Here is a 14,111-nt window from a genome sequence, read left to right as displayed (position 1 = left end):
CCTATGTAAGTAATCAGACTGCAATATTCTTTCCTCTTTCTTTGCTGGCGTTCTTACTATATATATATATATATATATATATATAAATATTACAGACTAATGGATGCATTCACTCCCGGTGAAGTGTCTTCACATGAAACGCGTTGAGCTCTGCCAGCATGCACCTTTTTTTAGTCAATCATCACTGAATTTATTCCTCATTTTTTTAATTACTTGTTTCCTTACGCGGAGTAATCACTCCATAGATTGCTACTGGAATGGGCTGCCATTTTCGTTTTTAAGGTTGTAAATACATGAATTATTTGGATTATGTATTTGTATTCTCTGATTTTATGTGTTCATGAACTGTACTTTAATCAACTTTTACATATATGTGGTGCCCTTTAATTTCTTCCATACTGAGTGCAATTCTATACCCTCCTTATTTTAATAAACTCATTAAGTCACCATGTATGTATTACCTTGTCTAATCACCATTTGCGTCACACAAAGTCCCAACTTCCTTCTCATGTTTCTATAATCAAAGGTTGTCATAAGATAACTTTGGGGACAAGCCCCTTGCAGTCCGGCTGGCCCCTATACACATGCTCATATCGCTCCCAAAACAGATCCAGTGATTCTGGAAGCACAAATGATAAATCATATTCATAGGAACCTGCCGGACTGATGAGAGCATAAATATCCTTCACTTTAAATCCGATGACTTGGATTCTATTCACAACCACCCTCCTGATAGGAAGGAGGAGGTATTCCACCTACCTGAGCGGTACCACGTTCCTGCGTTTAATGGAAGAAGGTGTGTTAGGTGAAAGTCCCACAACTGGTTCCCTTCCACCAGCAGCATGACTTTGTCCCGACACAGCCTTAGCATAGTTCCCAACTGGGACAGATGACACATTAACTGGTTGCATAGAAATATTAACTGGGTGCATAGGAACCTTTGAAATCAGGTTTGGCAATTTACCCACCATCTGATCCCCCCTTCTCCCCTCCAGCACAGCAGTCCCACTCACCATAGTCCCAGAAGTACCACAATTACCAACAGTCCTTTTATTAGGTAAAGTCTTCTGCTTAGAAAAAACACCAGCTGTTTTAGCATCCATGCGGCACTTTGGCTCTGCAGTCTTGGTGTTCATGTGGGACTCCTGCTCCTTGATCTAACAGCCAGCAGGAACATCTTTGTCTGGATTCCCACCATCTCCTCCTGCTTTCCTTGCCAATTGCAAGAATTCATTGACAGATGCAGTCTCTTTGTCTGTAGCAGTAATCATAGGAAAGGCATCTATACACAGAGATTCTCAACAAGCACTCCTTCACCAGCATTTTCCTGAACTGAAACAGCATGTCCGCCATTTGCAGACACTGCAGCACTGATCAGACTTCACAAATGAAAATTTTCCCACAACTTTCTCCCTTACTGGCTGAGGCATGACATCCTCCTCCTCATCTTCATCTGACGAGTCAGTGAAAAAACAAAATTTCCTGCCACTCAATGGAGATTCCATTTCTGTAATGGCCTGCAGCAATCCACCATTTTCCTCAACCTCCTCCTGAGATGACCCAGGCTGCTGGGGAGGGAGTGGGGCAGATACTGACTCAGTCATGGCAGATCCTGAGACAGGAGTAGTATTGGAGCCACCATGTAAAGCCACTTACTTACCCTCCATCCATACTGTTACCGTTGCTCTAGCAAGTACCACCCTCTGGCTGGTACTTACACAGGCACTCTCCATCTGCTTTCAGGACATTAAGCTTCTGTTCCTCCTTAGTAATACGGTGAAGTCTATTCACCACTCTATCCTGAAATGCTGGTAAGCACTCCCCTTGCATAGGGACAAGCCCTGGATTGCAGCTTGAGCACATGGTGTAGGCCTTCGTGAGCCAGCAACACATTGCAGAACAGCACAACCTGATGACTGATGTGACTGGCTCAGTGTTCTCTGTACAGCACTGCAGTATATGTCAGAGCTATATAAATGTATTATAATAATAATAATAGTATGTGACTGTGGGGAAGATATTACAATGTAAGCTCCTTTGGTGCATAGACTGATGTGACTGGTTCAGTATTCTTTTTACAGAACTGCAGAATATGTCAAAGCTATATAAATGTATAATAATCCCATTCCTGCTTCCTACAGCTGATCCACTCCATGGTTATCATGCCTTAGGTTCCTTTACCGTGTAGCTACCACACATAATGCGCTTATCATTATAGGAACACCCCAAGCTGTCAATATTGCTTAGAACCCAAAGCCTTACCAAGAAAAGGTATTTTGTGCCGCCAACAATCTGAGTACGGACAAGGAGTGCCAGAAACTTGCTGATAGGCAAGAGCGAGTCTATACGCCTCTGAAACTCTTCTTTTACCTGAAAGCAAGAAAAACTGTATCAGGTTTGGAGAGACTCAAATCTAGACCCGCACTCAGTAACAACTGTAATACAATAATTTCTGCAGAGGATCAGACTAATCAGATAGTCACTGCAATTATATCCTATAGTGAGAAAATGTATACACACATATATGATCTATAACCAATTCATCATATAACTTCTAGTGACATAATTCATGTAAAGTAAAACCTTGGTTTGAGAGTAACTTGGTATGAGAGTGTTTTGCAAGACAAGCAAAATTGTTTTATAAATTTTGACTTGATATACAAGCGACGTCTTGATATACAAATAGCGTCATGTCACAACTGAGTATAAAAGAGAAGAGAGGCGCCTCTAAGTGTAACAATATGGTTACATTTAATGAAGATACAACAATTAGCAACATATTGCTACACTTAGAGGCGCCCTCTCTTACTCTGTGGCTCCTGCTGGATTTTGCCTCTAATCCCCTTGTGGAGGCTTCCATTTGTGGATGGACATTTTATGGTCATACAACCTGGTCATATTGCTATAATCTTATTATATGGACTATAAACTGAAGGACCTATGAATAAATGGTTGTTGAAGGAATCATCCGAGTTTCCATTATTTTCTTATGGGGAAATTCACTTTGATATACAAGTGCTTTGGATTACAAGCATGTTTCTGAAACTAATTATGCTCGCAGTCCAAGGTTTTACTGTACATGCAAAACATTAAAGTGCTTGTGAATAAACCATATATAAAATTTAAAAGAAATGTGTGAAGAATGAAGTCCATAAAAGATGTGTTTAAAAAATATATATATATTATAAGAGATGGGTGACACAGTGGTGTAGTGGTTAGCACTCTCACCTAGCAGTAAGAAGGGTCACTGGTTTGAATCCCAACCACGACACTACCTGCCTGGAGTTTGCATGTTCTTCCTGTGCCTGCGTGGGTTTCCTCCAGGTACTCCGGTTTCCTCCCACATTCCAAAGACATGCAGGTAGGTTAATTGGCTTCTGTCCAAAATTGGCCCTTGTATACGAATGGGGACCTTGGATTGTGGGCTCCTTGAGGGTAGGGACCAATGTGAGTGTGTGATGTACAGGTACAATTGTAGACACTCAGGATGGACTGGTGATTTATTCAACTTTACTATGAAACAATATAAAAATTGTATATAAAAGATGATTCTTCAAATATCAATCCACAACAATATCATGCAGTGAAACTTGTACATTGATGAAAACTGTGACAATAACACCCGAATGTGATCCTCCACCAGCCGTACCAAACTGACTCACCAGATCCAATAGCTGGTCAAATTATAAACCAGCAGCTCCTCCTTTTTGCGATCAATGCTTAAATCAGAGATGTTTGTTAGCAAGTGCACCAGGTCCTCTCCAGTAAATCATGTCATGATATCCATATGTATAAGGGAAGGAAGAAGGAAGCTCCAATAGGGTGATGCCATTTATAAAAAGATTTATTTAAAACATTAAAAGATACACTCACACTTTTCAGTGTCAGACCCGACACTATGGAGTTTTGGCATAGTAATATATCCAAACCGTCTCCAGCCACTGAGGTTCGTATGCGAGCTGCGAGTAAAATCCTGGACAGAGTGTCTGCTTCAACATCCTGACCCCGCCCTATGCGTTGCGTTATATGGGCGTCCTACCGGGTGGCAGAACGTCTGAAGCCATACACGCCATTTTATGTATGGGCCAGCCACCCACAAGTTGTTGAGCAACCCTCAGCAGTGAACATGTACCAACATTAAGAAAGCCTAACAACTAAGCCATCTGTTATATATTATTATAGACCCTAACCAATAGCATGACACAGTTTTATCGTTATTTTTATTCCTACACCACACCGTGACCGACTATTGTAAAGTAATATCACACGCTCACTGGGAATGTTTTTAAAGGGCCAATCATCAACTATAAAAGGGTAACTCTAGACCAAAAGGGTAACTCTGAAGGATGAGACCATTCTCTGTCTACTTCAAACTACTAAGGCCGCGTACACACGGGCGGACTGTCTGACAGACTTGGTCCGCTGAAACGTGTTTCAGCGGACAATCCGCTCGTGTGTGGGCTTCAGCGGACTTTTTCAGCGGACAGTCTGGCGGACTAAGTCTTTCGGAATTTCCGTAATATTGTCCGTCCAAACTTGGTTTCAGCGGACAGTCCGCTCGTGAGTAGGCAAGTTGGACGGACCAAGTATGGCGCATGCTCAGAAAGGATTTACACGGCCGAAGGTTGCATTGCAGTGTATTGGACGTCGTATTTCTAGTCCCGTCGTACGTGCTGTACACATCATCGCGCAAGCTTTCAGCAGACTGTCTGTTCATCGTGTGTGGTCAAGTCCGTTCATTCAAAAGTAGGACGGACTGTCTGTCGGATTGTCTGACAGACTTAGTTGGGCGGACAATCCTCTCGTGTGTACGCGGCCTAAGAGGTTCATTTCCAAAAATGATCTATATTTAAAAATTTGTTAAAAAGCAATTAAAATTCTATCGATCCCATAAAATAGAAGCTGCCTAGGGTCACCTTTGTGCTTCAATTTGAAGTGTCGTGACACGCTATGGTTTTCAAATCCTTTCACTATATTGCCGACATGTTCATTGATCCTTGTCTTTAGTTCTCTGGTGGTCCTACCCACGTACTGTTTTCTACATGGACACTCCAGTACGTATACCACATGTGTGGAGTCACACGTGATCAAACATTTCATTTTATGATGTTTACCATCAGCAAATGAGGTCAAATTATTATTATTTTTCCCTTCTACTTTCCTTTGTGTGTTTACATGCCTTGCATTTATTGCATCTGAAGAAACCTTCCAAATCTCCAAACATCTTGACTTTTTTTGGCAGATCTGATATTCTTTACAAGTTTTCCAGGTATAGCATTATTTTCCTGTAAATAAACTTTGGATGAGACAGCAAAATATTGTTCAAAACATCCTCCTTCAGGAGAATAGGCCAATGTTCGCATATTACTCTTTCTATCTCCTTTGATTGTTTCTTATATAGTCTGAGATAAAACTAAGACAAGGACCATCCTGTGTTTTTTTTTTTTTTATTTCTATATAAAAGTTTGTGCCTATCTTTGGTAAAGATCTTAGGTCTTAGGGTGATCATTAGGTTTGATTTAGTATATTTTGAGGTACGTAGAGTACTTAATTGAAGTGATATATATACTCCGTATAACAGTTACAGTACTACAATTGATAACCAAGTTTCCCATTTTAGAGCTTGGCTGTAGTTCTCTTCCTGAAGAAGCGGGCAGGGACCTGTGAAACACATCTGTGTCAAAGTCACAGCGAGCTACCCATCACCTGGCTTTAGTAGGGTGATGTGGAAATCCTATATAGAGTATTATAACGATAATGTTGTCTATATCGGTACCAACTTAAACTGTGTTTACAGAGGATGGCGGCGGGGGCAGCCGAGAGACGAGATTGCTCGTCATCTGCTGCCGACATCGCTGGATCCTGGGACAGGTAAGTTATCAAAAGTCAGCATGGAAGGAAAGATAAATGGCCAATTTCTCCCATCGATACAATCCGTGTTGATGGCAGAATCTCTCTCGTAGTGCTAATATGTTCTGCCCGCAGAGAACCTTCCCCACCGGCAGAACACAGTGATCGCTGCCGGCAGTGATCACAGGGAACAAAAAAAAAAAAAAAGAAGATCAGACAGGCTGGTTGCAATGAAGTTAATTGATGGATCATCTTCAGCACAACCAGCCTGCCCACAAATGGATGGAATCTTGGTTGGTTCAGTTGGGACCGTACCAAGGATCGATGGCTGGCTTTAGATGGAATTGACTAACAGATTGAAGCTGAGCTCCAGATGACAGTTTCCAGCAACCGTTTTTCTTTTGGAATAAAGATTTTACACAAAAAGGAATAAAAGATGACCCTTGTAAGCACCCCTGTCACTTACTGGCCAACAGCTTACAAAACAAAAACTAATGCGGCCACCATACCCAAGGATTGGCTGCAATATACAGTAATACATATTTTTGGTTTAATACCATTTTAGGGTCACTTTCACATCACTGCTTTGTGGGAACATCCATTGTGCTTCAATGCCGCTCAGGTCGGCTACATACCCACCCGCCCATTGTTCACAGTGAGCCGCTCTGAATCTGACACACACACACACATAATACAACATGATTGTACTTTTAGCCAACTGAAAATCGTGTAGAGCCAAACTGAATACAATATGAATGGACGGGGTTCAACGGAGATACAATATACAATCAGATTGTAAGCTGTGTGGCCAGCTCTAGGGTGCCGATCTGTCCCAATGTGGTCTTTTCAATTGATATTTTACCATCAGGAAGGCAGAGCGATTGCCGTATAGATAGAGATGTCCCTCTACACATTTGTTTATTTAATACATTATCGGAAATATGGAACAGCAAACACAGGAAGGTATAGAAGTTACATGCAAAATAAAGCATTATGCAAAATACATAAAGAGGGATTTTATCAAAACTGGAGCAGTTGTGCATGGCAGCCAATCAGCTTCTAAAATTCATTATTAAAACTCAACTGAACGAGCTGATTGGTGGTAATGAGCCCTTAGGATTGGACCCCCCAACTACTTACCTTGTCAAGTATAGCTTGATCTTCTGGACCAGATGGCCTGGAATCAGTCCATCCCCCAGGTATCGGACGCTCACTCTTCCCAACGTCACTCATTTTTGCAAAGTTCTCAGCAGACTGAGTAGATCAGCCAATACCTGGACTTATATACATGAGGACTGTACCATTCCACAGGGAGAGGGGTGTGACATTCTCAGGAGAAAACTGACACTGGACTTTGGACATGGCACGGCACAAAAATCCTGTGATTGCTGCAACAAAAGTCTGTGCTGAGATCATTATTTTTTATACCCCCCACTAAATCAGTGGAATGGTACAAGCAGCCTGCGGAATCCTGGAGGTAAATTTGAGGGTGGCACACAGGTCTCTGGTTTTACCACCCCCCTCCCCCCTTACCCCGACTGCCCACCTGAAGAAAACCACACAGGTGCTCAGGGCTGTACACATGATGCAGCAAAAATGTAATCCCCCCATCACATTTTATCACTTAGCGACCATTCAGGTGAATCCACATCCACCCTACAACCTTGTACATTGGTTTGGCCTTTTCATGGTTAAAACAAACAATGAAGCCGTGATATAAAAATGGATATTTTTTTTTATATACGAGCAGTTTAAGTGACAGCATTTTACTTGGAGTCAGCATCTTGTAAACCCGATACAACAGAGCTCAGATGTTGAGAGGGAGAAGTGGCACATGGAACCAATCAGTTGTGCTGCTCATGAAGTAACATGGGGCATACACATAGAAGGAGAGAGCAGAGTGACAGCGAGGTGAGCTGATTAGTCATTCTCCCCACTGATCACAAATGTAAGGAACATTCTCCCCACTGATCACCAATGTAAGGAACATTCTCCCCACTGATCACCAATGTAAGGAACATTCTTCCCACTGATCACCAATGTAAGGAACATTCTTCCCACTGATCACCAATGTAAGGAACATTCTCCCCACTGATCACCAATGTAAGGAACATTCTTCCCACTGATCACCAATGTAAGGAACATTCTCCTCACTGATCACCAATGTAAGGGACATTCTTCTCACTGATCACCAATGTAAGGAACATTCTTCTCACTGATCACCAATGTAAGGAGCATTCTTCTCACTGATCACCAATGTAAGGAACATTCTTCTCACTGATCACCAATGTAAGGAACATTCTTCTCACTGATCACCAATGTAAGGAACATTCTTCTCACTGATCACCAATGTAAGGAACATTCTTCTCTCTGATCACCAATGTAAGGGACATTCTTCTCTCTGATCACCAATGTAAGGGACATTCTTCTCACTGATCACCAATGTAAGGAACATTCTTCCCACTGATCACCAATGTAAGGAACATTCTTCTCTCTGATCACCAATGTAAGGGACATTCTTCTCACTGATCACCAATGTAAGGAACATTCTTCCCACTGATCACCAATGTAAGGAACATTCTTCTCACTGATCACCAATGTAAGGAACATTCTTCTCACTGATCACCAATGTAAGGAACATTCTTCTCACTGATCACCAATGTAAGGAGCATTCTTCTCACTGATCACCAATGTAAGGAACATTCTTCTCACTGATCACCAATGTAAGGAACATTCTTCCCACTGATCACCAATGTAAGGAACATTCTTCTCACTGATCACCAATGTAAGGAACATTCTTCCCACTGATCACCAATGTAAGGAACATTCTTCCCACTGATCACCAATGTAAGGAACATTCTTCCCACTGATCACCAATGTAAGGAACATTCTTCTCACTGATCACCAATGTAAGGAACATTCTTCTCACTGATCACCAATGTAAGGAACATTCTTCCCACTGATCACCAATGTAAGGAACATTCTTCCCACTGATCACCAATGTAAGGAACATTCTTCTCACCGATCACCAATGTAAGGAACATTCTTCTCACCGATCACCAATGTAAGGAACATTCTTCTCACCGATCACCAATGTAAGGAACATTCTTCCCACCGATCACCAATGTAAGGAACATTCTTCCCACCGATCACCAATGTAAGGAACATTCTTCTCACTGATCACCAATGTAAGGGACATTCTTCCCACCGATCACCAATGTAAGGAACATTCTTCTCACTGATCACCAATGTAAGGAACATTCTTCTCACCGATCACCAATGTAAGGAACATTCTTCTCACCGATCACCAATGTAAGGAACATTCTTCTCACCGATCACCAATGTAAGGAACATTCTTCCCACCGATCACCAATGTAAGGAACATTCTTCTCACCGATCACCAATGTAAGGAACATTCTTCTCACCGATCACCAATGTAAGGAACATTCTTCCCACCGATCACCAATGTAAGGAACATTCTTCTCACTGATCACCAATGTAAGGAACATTCTTCTCACTGATCACCAATGTAAGGAACATTCTTCTCACTGATCACCAATGTAAGGAACATTCTTCTCACTGATCACCAATGTAAGGAACATTCTTCTCACTGATCACCAATGTAAGGGACATTCTTCTCACTGATCACCAATGTAAGGAACATTCTTCTCACTGATCACCAATGTAAGGAACATTCTTCTCACTGATCACCAATGTAAGGAACATTCTTCTCACTGATCACCAATGTAAGGAACATTCTTCTCACTGATCACCAATGTAAGGGACATTCTTCTCACTGATCACCAATGTAAGGAACATTCTTCTCACTGATCACCAATGTAAGGAACATTCTTCTCACTGATCACCAATGTAAGGAACATTCTTCTCACTGATCACCAATGTAAGGAACATTCTTCTCACTGATCACCAATGTAAGGAACATTCTTCTCACTGATCACCAATGTAAGGGACATTCTTCCCACCGATCACCAATGTAAGGAACATTCTTCTCACTGATCACCAATGTAAGGAACATTCTTCTCACCGATCACCAATGTAAGGAACATTCTTCTCACCGATCACCAATGTAAGGAACATTCTTCTCACCGATCACCAATGTAAGGAACATTCTTCCCACCGATCACCAATGTAAGGAACATTCTTCTCACCGATCACCAATGTAAGGAACATTCTTCTCACCGATCACCAATGTAAGGAACATTCTTCCCACCGATCACCAATGTAAGGAACATTCTTCTCACTGATCACCAATGTAAGGAACATTCTTCTCACTGATCACCAATGTAAGGGACATTCTTCTCACTGATCATCAATGTAAGGAACATTCTTCCCACTGATCACCAATGTAAGGAACATTCTTCCCACTGATCACCAATGTAAGGAACATTCTTCCCACTGATCACCAATGTAAGGAACATTATTCCCACTGATCACCAATGTAAGGAACATTCTTCTCACTGATCACCAATGTAAGGAACATTCTTCTCACTGATCACCAATGTAAGGAACATTCTTCTCACTGATCACCAATGTAAGGGACATTCTTCTCACTGATCATCAATGTAAGGAACATTCTTCCCACTGATCACCAATGTAAGGAACATTCTTCCCACTGATCACCAATGTAAGGAACATTCTTCCCACTGATCACCAATGTAAGGAACATTCTTCCCACTGATCACCAATGTAAGGAACATTCTTCCCACTGATCACCAATGTAAGGAACATTCTTCTCACTGATCACCAATGTAAGGAACATTCTTCTCACTGATCACCAATGTAAGGAACATTCTTCTCACTGATCACCAATGTAAGGAACATTCTTCCCACTGATCACCAATGTAAGGAACATTCTTCTCACTGATCACCAATGTAAGGAACATTCTTCTCACTGATTACCAATGCATTGGGGAGCTACAGTTCTTTGAGGGAACCATGAATGCCAACATGTACTGTGACATAATAAAGCAGAGCATGATCCCCTCCCTTCAGAGACTGGGCCGCAGGGCAGTATTCCAACATGATAACGACCCCAAACACAAGATGACCACTGCCTTGCTAAAGAAGATGAGGGTAAAGGGGATGGACTGGCCAAGCATATCTCCAGACCTAAACCCTATTGAGCATCTGTGGGGCATCGTCAAATGAAAGGTGGAGGAGCTCAAGGTCTCCAACATCCACCAGCTCCATGATGTGGTCATAGAGAAGGGGAAGAGGACTCCAGTGGCAACCTGTGAAACTCTGGTGACCTCCATGCCCAAGAGGCCATGCTGGAAAACAATGGTAATCATACAAAATATTTTCACTTAGGGGTGTCCTCACTTTTGTTACCAACAGTTTAGACATTAATGGCTGTGCGTTGAGTTATTTTTGAGGGGACAGAAAATGTACACTGTTATACAAGCTGTACACTCACTACTTTACATTGTAGACAAGTGTCATTTCTTCAGTGTTGTCACATGAAAAGATAGAATAAAATATTTACAAAAATGTGAGGGGTGTACTCACTTTTGTGAGATAATGTATATGATCTTCCATTTACTCTTCCAATAAACATGACATAAACCAATTATGAGTCAATAAAACCTCTTCCATGTAACTACCATCATCCGCACACGTCATACTGTGCAAACAAACTTCAGCGTTTCCCATAAATATGACAGCCATCACCCACACCTATGGAAATATTCTCACCCTTTAGTCATGGACCTCTAAGCAGTAGGAGGTCTAATATCTCTAGTACGTGTATCCTCCAGATCCTCTTGATAAAGTTGCTAAGGCAACGAAACGCATCAGGGTGGAGGGATAGTTCAGGAGCCTGCTAGCACAGCAAGACACTGAAACACAGCTGTGTGAGGCCGGCCCGTGGAGCTGGGTGTGAGCAGACGATATATTCGGCTTCCCCGATAGCCTGGCTTTAAAAATTATTTTTATTTGAGTAGATTTTACGTCTTAATTAAAATTGGTTGGAAGATTTTACACTATTTTAGCTTTTCTTTCTTGACCAGCATGTTGGCATTGCATTAACCCTCTGAGGAGAAGAAGTGGAGAGGAGAGAGCGATGAGCCAGGGAGGAATTTACAATATAACGCACAGTTGCCTTTCTTTGTATAAAAGTTAGACTCCAGGATTCGGTGAGTTCAGAATGTTTCCCTTTGGGTGGATGGTGGCACCAGTGGAGGCTTATATGTCAGTGGTCTCCAAACTGTGGCGGTCCTTTGCTGGCTTTTATCAAGCCCTTTGGGGGAAGTTATGCCCCAGTGTTGGTATCAGAGGATGATATATTACCAAAGACAGCAAGAAAGGGGCACGATTCCTCCCCATGACACCAATGATGAGGCACAGTTCCTCTGTTTGACACCAGCGATGGGGCATGATTTTTCCCACCAAGTGTCAACAATGATGTGGCATTGTTTACTCCCACTGATGCCGGGACATTTTCTACTTCCATTATTCACAGTCCAGCCCCTCTACAGTCTGAAGGACAGTAAACTGGCCCTTTGTTTACAAAGTTTGGTGACCCCTGTTATATGGTGTTTTGGAATGAGGCATGGTGGTGTAATTATTACTGTTAAACATGATTTATATAGCGCCATCGGTTTGCGCTATAAAAGCAGACAATGCAGTTGCACTACAATTCAATACAAGAGGAATCAGAGGTACCCACTCGTTAGAGATTACAATCTAAGAGGGAGGGTCAAGGGACACAATTGGTAATAAATTTGGGGGTGAACTGATGGAGATAGTGGAAATACAGTTGTTAGGTGGAGGCGGGATTGGCTTCTCTGAAGAGAAGGAAGATAGTAGGATGAGGAGATAGTTGGGCAGATTGGGGTAGGGAGTTCCGTAGGATAGAAGAGGCTTGGGAGAAGTCCTGTGAGCATGGGAGCAGGTGGCAAGGGAGCTAGAGAGCAGGGGGTCTTGGCATTCAATTTTCAATTATGAGTAGTGATGGCTGAACGGTTCGCCCGGCAGTCGTTTTGCGGCGAATTTCGGCTGTTCGCGGTCTTTGACCTATGATGACACATCCATCATGGGGTACAGGACAGCCAATTGAGACATTACAGCACATGGACACTTGGACATTCCCCCTAACTTATAAATACACCCAATCCGGTGGACATTTTACATTCTTTCTTTAGTCACTATAGGGAGAGGTTGCTGTGTGGAGAAGGGAGAGATTGCAGTGACCCAAATCGCTAGCTATTTGGTGCACAAAAGTTTTTTTCAGGACTGGTATAGGTGTTAGGTGTATATAGGTTTTCTGTGCTACTGATTGTTGCAGCAGCCTCAGTGTCTTTTGTCAATTTAGAGAAAGGGACAGGACGCTGTGTGCTGCTGTAGGGACAGTCAGTTTAGTTATTAGCTGTTACTATCAGGTCCACAAAAGTGCTATTCCAGTTATTGTTCCAGTAGCCTCTGTTTTGTCAGTTTATATAGGGACAGGCAGGAAGCAGTGTGTGAGGCAGTGAGGGTCAGTTTAATCAGTAGCTGTTACCATTAGTTCCACAAAGGTTCTTTTCAGGACTGGTATCAGTGGTATGGTAATAGGCTTGTACACGTATAATATTCTTTCTTCCAAATATAGAAAGGATATTATACTTGACTGCTGCCCTTCTGCTGCAGTCTGCTAATCAGTCACAACTCACTTGTTCCACAAAGCTCTTTATCAGGACTGGTAACTTGGTCTGTCTAGGGTGCTACAGTACATAGGATTGAGGGAGGTACAGTCTGCTATTCTATAAGGACTGGTATCGGTACACAATACATAGGGTTGAGGTGCACTACTGCTGACCGCTGCCCTATACTGCAGCAGTCCTTCATCGGTATAGGGACTGAGAGTTTTGTCACGGGGTCATTTAAAAAATGACAGGCAGAGGAAGGAGCAAGCCCTTCCGCAGGGGTGGTAGGGGTAGGGCAGGAGCAACAGGCTTGAGCCAAAGTGGGAAGTTGCAGAAGGTGCGTTCAATTACTTTAAAGGACGCACCAGACTTGGTTGAATGGCTCGCTCAGCCTTACTCTTCTGCATCCTCCTCATCCTCTCGATCTGCACCCTCTTCTTCACTCTCTGCTATGTGCACCCCCAAAACACTACCACCACCACCACATACCTTCCGCTTGAGTCACAGGAATTATTTTCCGATCCATATCAAGAGGACATTTCTGATGCGCAGCCACTCTTGGTATTGGATCAGGAAGAGGAGGTAGCAACAACCGCTACTCAGCAGTCCGACGACAGT

The 14,111-nt window shown here is 42.5% G+C and overlaps 1 protein-coding gene across 4 annotated transcripts in view; it reads right to left on the bottom strand.

Annotated features, from left to right (window-relative positions):
* LOC143981667 (leukocyte cysteine proteinase inhibitor 1-like) overlaps positions 1–7,123 on the bottom strand; it is a 40,025-nt gene extending 32,902 nt beyond the window's left edge. For 2 of the 4 annotated variants that reach the window (XM_077479666.1, XM_077479665.1), the window contains exons 1-3: positions 6,991–7,098; positions 3,874–4,035; positions 2,263–2,370 (exon numbers count right to left, since the gene is read on the bottom strand). In XM_077479666.1, coding sequence (XP_077335792.1) covers positions 2,263–2,370; positions 3,874–4,035; positions 6,991–7,083 — 363 coding nt within the window. In that variant the 5' untranslated portion in view covers positions 7,084–7,098. Of the gene's footprint in view, positions 1–2,262; positions 2,371–3,873; positions 4,036–6,990 lie in introns of all 4 variants that reach the window. The other 2 variants (XM_077479668.1, XM_077479667.1) reach the window with 1 other exon arrangement.
* Between the last annotated feature and the right edge of the window lie 6,988 nt (positions 7,124–14,111).

Source organism: Lithobates pipiens, unplaced genomic scaffold (assembly GCF_037356315.1).
Source record: "Lithobates pipiens isolate NorthernLeopardFrog02 unplaced genomic scaffold, aLitPip1_a1.2 Scaffold_16, whole genome shotgun sequence".
NCBI classification, from domain to species: Eukaryota; Metazoa; Chordata; class Amphibia; order Anura; family Ranidae; genus Lithobates; species Lithobates pipiens.
The sequence above is the reverse complement of the archived record's forward strand: the minus strand, read 5'-3'. Positions and strand labels throughout refer to the sequence as shown.